Source organism: Mastomys coucha, unplaced genomic scaffold (genome assembly GCF_008632895.1).
Source record: "Mastomys coucha isolate ucsf_1 unplaced genomic scaffold, UCSF_Mcou_1 pScaffold14, whole genome shotgun sequence".
In the NCBI taxonomy this organism is placed as follows: Eukaryota; Metazoa; Chordata; class Mammalia; order Rodentia; family Muridae; genus Mastomys; species Mastomys coucha.
This window is the reverse complement of record NW_022196896.1, coordinates 132,032,575-132,041,558: the sequence shown is the minus strand read 5'-3', so window position 1 is coordinate 132,041,558 and position 8,984 is coordinate 132,032,575. Positions and strand designations below refer to the sequence as shown.

The 8,984-nt window shown below is 48.5% G+C and overlaps 1 protein-coding gene across 6 annotated transcripts in view; it reads left to right on the top strand.

The window, feature by feature from the left end:
• Positions 1 to 232: 232 nt before the first annotated feature.
• Ptprm (protein tyrosine phosphatase receptor type M) overlaps positions 233 to 8,984 on the top strand; it is a 705,361-nt gene continuing 696,609 nt past the window's right edge. For 5 of the 6 annotated variants that reach the window (XM_031368643.1, XM_031368642.1, XM_031368641.1 and 2 more), the window contains exon 1: positions 234 to 800. In XM_031368643.1, the coding sequence (XP_031224503.1) occupies positions 728 to 800 (73 nt within the window). In that variant the 5' untranslated portion in view covers positions 234 to 727. Of the gene's footprint in view, positions 801 to 8,984 lie in introns of all 6 variants that reach the window. The other variant, XM_031368638.1, reaches the window with a different exon arrangement.

Here is an 8,984-nt window from a genome sequence, read left to right as displayed (position 1 = left end):
GTGGGAAACCCGAGGCGCTGCAGGGGCGAGCTAGGGTCGAGGGTGGCGCCCCGGGCGGTTGCTCCTGCCCGCCGGGTCCCGCCCGCATCTTGCCGGTGGCCGCCCCGCGGAGCCCGCAGGCGCCGCGCAGGCCGAGCTGGCCCCGGGCCGGGGACACGGGCGCTCGCGCCCTCTAGCGGGCCGCGGCGGCTCCGGCCCGGCCGTGACGTGGGCTCCTTCCAGCCGGCCTGCGGGGCATCGCCAGTCAGTCGCGGAGCAGGAGCCCCGCGCGCAGCCGGCGCGGGCTCGGCCATCGGCGCGTCGCTGCCCGAGGTGGCTGGGGCTGTGGGAGAGGCGGCGGGCTGCGAGCGCGCGATCACAGCCACGGCCACGACCACGGCCACGGCGCCGCTGGCGGCTCGGTCCCGATCAGGGGCAGCGCTTAGGCGGGCTCAGCACCGGATCCCAGCGAGGATTTGGGCTCCGCGGGCGCGCCCTCCGCTCCCTCTCCGGGCGGCGCCAGACTCTAAGCGGGGGCCAGCGGGAGGGCAGGAGGATCCAGGACGCGGTCCCCACGCCCGGAAGCCGCGGGACTTCGGACTTGTGCAACTGTTGCCACTTTGGGGTCTGGTGTTCCGCTGCTGCCGCGTCTACCCTGGCAGCCTGCAGCTTAGGCTCGCGTCTCCCTTGGCTTCCCGAGGCTACCGGCCGCCGCCGCCCCGGGGCGGCCCGGCGGGCACTCAGCACCATGAGGACACTTCGGACTTGCCTGGTGACTTTAGCTGGACTTTTACTAACTGCGGCCGGGGAGACATTTTCAGGTAAGCGGGACGCCACTACCGTTCCCGGGACGCCTGGGACGTAGGCGACACCCGGGTGGGAGAGTCCCAGGCGAGCTTCAGGGCCGGGCAGGGGCAGGCAGGACCCGGCATCGCGTAGCGGGTGAGCCGGGCTGGCGGATGGCCGGAGGGAGCGAGCTGCGGAGCTCCGGGGCCCGCACAGCGCACGCAGGAGCCCGCGGGACAAGCACAGGCGCAGGGACAGGGACCTCCATCTCGGCCCCTGTCCCCACAGGGCCTGGACTTGTGCATGGGGCTCCGTGTTCTTGGGCGGCCTGGGCAGGAAAGGCAGAAAACTTTGCCTGAAGTTCCCAGCTGTAGCCGCCGGGAGTAGGCGCTGCGCGGGCCTCTCGACCGCGGTGGCGGCCGGCGCGGGCTGACGGTGCTCAGCTGAGCCTGCGGCGATCTTCAATCCTAGTGGTGTAGCCAGCGACCTCCCCAAACTTGACCTCCCTACCGACCCCTACCCGGTGCGGTGAGCGACCTCAGCGGGTGCCCGCGGTTGGTTGTGTGGCTTCGCTGTGCCAGTCTTCCCTCTCTGCACCGCGGGAGGTCTTCGAGACCCTAGAGGAGCCTGCTGTTCCCCCAAGCCCTGGCCACTGTGGTTGGGCGCCCCCGACCCCACCCTCGGCCTCCCTTACGGTGTGCAGCCCGGGTCGTGGCAACTTGCTAACCCGGCCCGACTGCGCGGGGGTCCAGGCTGAAGGGGGGGGGCGAACTGGTTGTGTGCACCAAGCCAACCGGAGGCTGGGCTTGGCCAGGCTTCGCGAGCCTTGAGGAGCTCTTGGTGGAGATAGAGGGATGTGGACATGAGTGAGGGGTCAGGAGCAAGACAGGAGGTGACACAGAGTACCAGGGCTTCTAGGATCTTCTGTCCCGGGAGGACGCACGTGGATGCTTGGCAAACGCTGACAACACGCGCACACTTCCTCGTGTTTATTAGTTTCATGAAATGTCCACACACAATGGTGGCAGTGGAGTTTTACCTTTCTCTTTTAATAAAAAGGCCACATTTAACCTTGAACAAGAATTGCAAAATGGGGGTTTCGGGAAGGCTGAATAAATTGGGTGTTTAAAGAATATCGGTGAGGGGAACTTTCATTAAAGCAAGAAGAACCGTTTAGAGACATTAAAGCCCTATAGACCTTCGGCTAGTGAAAGCATCAGGCTTGACCTGGGATCCTTTGTATTCCTAGGCACTGAAGGTTACATCAGGCTTGGTGGTGAGCAGCAAGACCCTTGAGCATCCTTGGTGGGAGAGAGGGAGGGGAGCTGATACTCAGCTGTGCAATGCGTTGAAAGAAACCCAAACCAACTTTCATAGAGAAACACGCTTCCTCTAGCTTCGTATCTCCCCAACAGTATTGGAAATTGCGCTGCTGAAGAGGCGTTGATGCAGGCATGCACAGCTGTCTCATATAAAGTGGATACAGATTTTGGCTGTGTGAATAATAGAGTAACGCGTGTCCGTTTGGAAGCCTCGTAACTCGGTATTAAAAGCTAACTTTGAAGGCCTTAGTGACGTTTCTTTCTTTATAAACATGCCTAAGTCTCTACGATGGGGTTTCTTTACATTTAAGCTGTGTGAGTGTCATTGTGACCGAGGTGGGCAAAAGTGTTTACATGGCTCAGTGGCACTCTTCTTAAAGATCCTTAAGCGTCCTTTGAAGTAGTAAAACAAACTTTTGCTAGCATTTACCCTTATTTTCCTTTTTGGGGAAAATAAGTGTTTTGTTTTGGTATGAATGGAAACACCTTTCCTTTTCTATTTAGAAAGCTAGAATTATCCTTGTATGTGAGTGGGGAGAAGGGAAACGAAGGGCCGGATACCCAAGATTGTTTAGAAATGTTGAAATCTTAAAACGTTGAAGTTGGCAAGGTTCCTGTTTGCAAAAATCAGACTTGTTGCTGGATCTCCAATGGCCCCCTGTCCCACACTGGCTTTCGGAAAGCAGAGGCTTGCCACCCTGGGAGACCGAGGCTGGCTTGTAGAGTTTATTTTGTGCATTGTTGAGAAGGTTAATTTTGATGCTGTCACACCAGCACCCCGTTTCACACAATTCTGCAGTACCTGGCTGCTTTTCACTGGCTCAGGAATACAGTAAAGCATCCTACTGTAAGGGCTGAGCCCTTCCTCCCACCCCCATCTCCCCATATAACACTTAATTTAGAGTCTTGGACCTAACACCGGGCACTCACTGTTTATTTGATAAGTTACTAGTGTGAGTCACTGCCTTTGGCAAGCTTTAAAACTGTGTATGAACTGACTGCCCTGACAGGGAGGGAGGGAGGGAGGAATCCCTGACAGGCAATCTTTGCTTGTAGCTCAATGGCAAAGGCCTTGACTTGGGTGCTGAAAGCCCAGGGTTCCATAGCCAGCCCCCTTCCCTCCTACAATCTGAGCTGACATTTTCCTCTTGGTGTCCACCTCCTGGATGAAACCATTAGTTTATCCACTTATCTTTGCCGCCCCTCCTCCATTGCTTTCCTGCCTCTTAGAATGGGTGTGGAGTTGAGACTCATTACCAGTCATTTATAGAAGTGAGCTAGGCTCCCTCACCCCTAGATTTTCAAAATGGACTTAGTATAAGGAAAAAGAATTAAGATTTGGGCCCACATGAATTTTATAATCCATAAGTGTTTCACTTAAACATATTTTCCATTTTTTTTACCCTATCAAATTGTTAGGCAAAAATAGCAAAATTAACTGTCTTTAGGCTTAGTTATTTTAAAAAAAATACTTCTGTAAAAAGACATATAATAAAGGCAAAAAGGACGGGTAAATAACACTGCTTAAGCAACTCTTTTCCGTGATGAGGAGCCAAGGAGTTGGCCAGCCATTCCTCTTTGACCCATTTTAAAAAGCCAACTCATAGTAATATTGAGCCGCAAAGTGCTTCGTTCTCTACACAGGCTGATGTGTGAAGTTTGGAAAGCTCTGGCTTGCAGAAACAGGACAGACTTAGCTCTCTGTTTGCACTCTAGTGCTGGGGCTATCACTAGACCAGCACAATTCTCGAACCTGCCAGCCCTCGGTGGAAGTTTGATTTTGAATCTTTCAGGGAGGTTGGGGGAAACTGTGGGCATCTGCTGAGGTGTGTTGAGTGTGAGGGCCCTGTGCTACCTACGGCTCATTTGTTAACGTTGGTAATTTTCCCCTGTTATGTAAGGCATAACCACGAGAGAAGTGAAGGGGGACACTTGCAGTCTCTGTTCAGTGTCTGCAGTCCTCTATAAGTATAAAATGATTTCAGAACTCAGCCTTGCAGAGTCTAAGGAGTGGCAGCAGGTCTGTTTAGCAGGCTGACATTTTGTCTGGTTTGAATAACTACCCTCGTGACGTTTTACATTTTTTTTTTTTTTTTGCTACATTCACTGGATAATTGATAGGAAGAAATACTTCAAGTATCAATTGGTGAGCTGGAAAGGAATGTGCCAGGAAATTACTATAGCATTACATTCTTGATGTTATGTGCTTGTGAAGAATTGCCTGAGCATAATAAATTGTTCTGATGGAGAAAATTACAGGTTTTAGTCTATGCTGTGTGGGGTTATTTTATGGGTTTTCAGATAGGAAGCTCCTGATATATGGTGAAATATGGATACTTGGATACATAACTGGAATATTTTAACTGATTTTTCCTTAAGGAACCACTGACTTTAATTATGTCTTCAGATTATGTGAGCCCTGTATGAATGAATCAGTCTTTAGATTCGAGAGAAGTTGGTTTTGGAATAGCAACATATCTGAGACATTTGTCTACTAAAAACTCTGGCTATATCTAAGTTTTCCCCACACCATCATGATTTATTGGCATTATTAGGGCACCCTATCCATTCTGGTGGAACAGCTGTGGTTTAGATCAATATTTGTTTTCTTTGATATTATGGTTTAAATTTCATTAAGTTTCCCAAGATGCTATATTATTTAAATATTTGAAGTATACTTTCCATTTCAGAAGGATGGGCAGGAATTTTAAGTGAGTTAAATGTGTTTTGATAATGGTAAGTCATCAGTGTATATGCTGATACCGGAGGAGACCAGTAGAGAGTGCCACATCTTCTAGGAGCTGAAGTTACAGAGGGTTCTAAACCAAGCTACATAGGTGCTAGGAACCAAATTCAGTTCCTCTCTGTTCAGCAAGTGCTCATAAACTCTGAGCCATCTTTCTGGCCCCATGAGTTAAATACATTCTAAGAACATTTTTTTTTCTAAATGTAAAATATTCTTGGGTAACATTTACCCCATGTCTTTTTTTGAAAACCAACTCTTCCACCAATTTTCTCCATTTCATGTCTTTCAGTCTTCCTATCTCTTATGAATACAACATAGTCCTGCTAATGGGCTTATCTCATAAGCCAGAGGAGGTTTAATTATGGCTGTCTTTTCAACTCACTAATGAAACATTTTTAAAAGATACAAAATGCTATAAGCCTGCTATTGTAAGGAGACATGGCTTCTCTGGTTCTTAAACTACTGTAGAAGTTTTAGGTTTAGTCATTGGGAATCCAGAATTCACCCTTTAACTCAGAGGAGGGTGGGTGTGGAATAAGGAAGGCTTGTGTGCATTAGGTGGGGGACAAGGAAGGGTGTAGTCTAGAAGCTTCCTGTTCTACAAGGCACTATGTTTCCCTTCGGTGGGGGAGCTGGCGAGAGTCAGGGGCCTGGGAGTTAGAGAGAGAGAGAGGGAGAGAGGGAGAGAGAGAGGGAGAGGGAGAGAGAGGAAGAGAGAGGGAGAGAGGGAGAGGGAAAGAGGGAGAGGGAGAGGGGGAGAGAGAGAAAGAGAGAGAGAGAAGCAGAAAACAAGAGGAGGGGAGTGTTTACTAATATGGACAGGCCCTGGGGACAGCATTTAGTCCTGCTGCTGTTACCGAAGACAAGCTTCTGAGACACTGGTTCCTGAGACAGTGGAGGCACAGCAGCCATGGTGTCCATGCAAATGGTAAACATCACTTCTGCGAGGGGAACCCTGCAGCCTCCTGGCTTTCCATGGTTCTGAGTTGGGAAGGACCACCTGGACCCATCGTTTCCAGCCCAGTGATGGGATTCCTATAGCCTTGGGCATAGAGCCGGGGGGCCTGGAGCACCTCTAGGTGTCTTGTGGCCACAGTTTGAGGAGACAAATTGTTTCAGAAGAGGGCATCCTAAAGTGTGGTCTATGGGCCAGCAGCAGCATCAGCAGCATTCAGGACAGTGGGAAATTTGAAGGTTCTCATCTCTTCAGCCAGAACCTCTAGGGTCAGGGTGCAGCATTCTGTTAAAATAAATACTCCAGGGGATTCTGATGGGCCTGGGGATCTAAGAAACAACATAGAAAAAAAGACAAAATGATCAGACTCCCCTAACCAGAGCTGAGAGGGAACTGGAGTAGAAATATAAAGAGCATTGGCTCCTTTCTTAGATGCCACGTTTGCCTCATTGGCATCCAGATATGGAGTGACCATGGTAACTGTTAAGTGGGACCACAGGTGCAGGGATACCACTTCAAGTAGAAGCCTTGCTTGGGAAAGATATTAGACCTGGCCAGCAGGGGTTAAAGATGGAAAAGGGCTGGAGAGATGACTCAAATGATTACTACATTTTTACTTAATGTAAAGTTCAAATTAAATTGTTGAATTAAACTGTAATGTCCAGCCATCAGAAACCTCTCCAGGTTGGAAGTGTGTAAAAGATAATATCACTTCTAAGAAGGAGCCACCCCTTTGTGCTTCTTAAAACAGTGCCCTTAACTGAAGTGTTCATTGCACACTTGCTGTCTCCACAGCCCCTTGGTAGGGTTGGATAAGGAGGAGTAGTATTCAGGATTTTCAAATCCACCAAAACTTAAAGAGGCAGAGACTTATTGGGGGTGACCTGGAGACTCCTTGTGTGACAGTCAGAACTTTATTTAGTACACACATAACTTTATTTAGTACAGAACCATGAACCTTGGATTTTGGAAATATACTTATCTTCCAAAGAGAAACTAAAAGGTTTCTGTCTTCTGTTTGAAGTGTAACCGTGTGTATCTGAAATCAGAGCCTAGCTTTCTGGTTGGCTGCCGAAGACAATCGCTGCATCTCTGGCATTTAACACTCCGGGTAAAGGAATGGGATTGTGCAGCCACCTTAGATTGACTTGAACACATTCAGTGGGTGTTTTCTCAGAAACAGAGGACTTGTCAGGATCCAGCCAGTCTCCCACTGCCTCTTCTCTTACCCCGATCCGCCACTAATCACTAGTTCTAGCTGTGTCCCCAATCCCACCTGCCTGAGCCAGGAAGAACATCCTCGGCTCATTAATTTACACAAGGGAGATGATGGTTAGCAGATCCCCACCTGTTTCAGATATTATAAGCTAACTCTTTATTACAGAATTAAGCCCTTCTCTGTAAGCTGCTGATTCTTCAGTGTGGCTTCCTCTGTACTTTTGTGTGACTCCACAGTGACCCATAGATGACTTTAGGCTGGTCTGGGACAATCATTCCAATTTCCCCCTTGCCTCTGTGCTCGTGTGATATGCTGACTTGGTCTCTGTAGAGAGATGAAGTTGAGCAGTAGTAGTTATTTGCAAATCACATCAGAGTTCCTGCTAACCCTTTGGAGCACAGCAGATTCTACACTGTGCAGTTTGGGTATGCATGTGGCACCCGTTGCCTGGACAGACCATATGGCCTTGTGGGTTTAGGTATGGAAGTCCGGAAGCCACTAAAACTTGCTTGACAATCTGATCCAGCCATTGTCCTGCTTACAACTCAAAGTGGTAATTACCCATGAGTCATTTCTGACTTTTTACAGGAAACACAAGCAAGGGGAAGCAGAGGGGCAGGAGGACACTGCAGCTTCCTGTAGACGTGGGGATCAGAGCAGGGGACATGGCCTCACAACCAGAGTGAATGATGATTTCAGGGCATAAGGAGTAAATGAATGAGGGCCGAGGATCCAGAGACCTGCTCGAACCGAAGGCTCCAGAACCTTCCTTGGATGAACAGGCATGGTAATGATTATGTCAGCGTGCCATAGCCTGAATAGAAGCAAAACATTCACCTTTCTTTCTTTTTTTTTTTTTTTTTGAGGTGCAAGGCAGAAAAGCTGATAGAGCATCTATTTGTTTTCTGATGGGTGAACATTTTCAATCACTTCTTCAATATGCAAAAGGAAAATTTGTTGCAAACAATCAAAAAGACATTTCAGCCTGGCTTCCTGTGGCCACCTGAGGCCTCATACATTTCTGGGCTTCGCTCTGTGGAATTTCAGTGGTGTCACGGGTGGGTTTTCACAGGGGCTGGGAAAAAGTGGACCCCTCTCAGGACAGAGGAGTCCTCCTCATCTCTCTTGTAATAATTACATTCCTGAAGTATACCCAATACACATTAGATACATAGTTATAAAGTGGGTCAGAGCATCCCTTTAAAATAAATGCTGCCAAGGCAAAAGGCTAATTTTAACTCTCTTAGCTGTGTTTAACATGTAGTAGTTGCTCAGTAAATGTTTGTTGTAATCCCCAGGAGAAGAGAAAGCTAAATCATTTCAGCTTGCATCTCTGTCCACCCCATCTTTCCTGGTCCTGTCAAGTTTAACGTTTTTTAAGCCTTTGGAATATAACCTTAATAAAAGAACCAGGTGTGAGTTTAGGGCTTGGAGCTCTTATCAGTTGATGAGTGTAGAAAGATTCTGATCACTAAATGAAAACTAAAAAGTGCCACTTTTTGTGATAATTAAATATGCAAAAGTAAGCCTGTAATCTTATTGTGGATGATAAGAATTTATGACTTGTTGCTTTAAAGTAGGATTTTGGTATAATACTGATCACTTAAAAATGAAATTTATCATGCAGTAGATTTATCATAGTACTCTTTGCAGATGGATATGACTTGTGTGGTGGCCTATAAAAAGAGCCATAACAATGGGCTGGCCGGGGTGATTTGGTCAGAAAAGTGCTTGCCTTGCAAACACAAGGACCCAGATTTGATCTCCTGAACCCACAGGAAATGCCAGCCTTAGTAATGCCCAATACTGGGAGACAGAAAGAAGAGGAATCCTGGGGGCTCGTTGGTTATTTGGCCTGGCCCAATGGGTGATCTCCAGGCCCATGAGAGATCCTGTCTTAAAGGAAGCATTCCCAAGAACATCTAAGGCCGTCCTCTGGCCTACACACACACATACAGAGAGAGAGAGAGAGAGAGA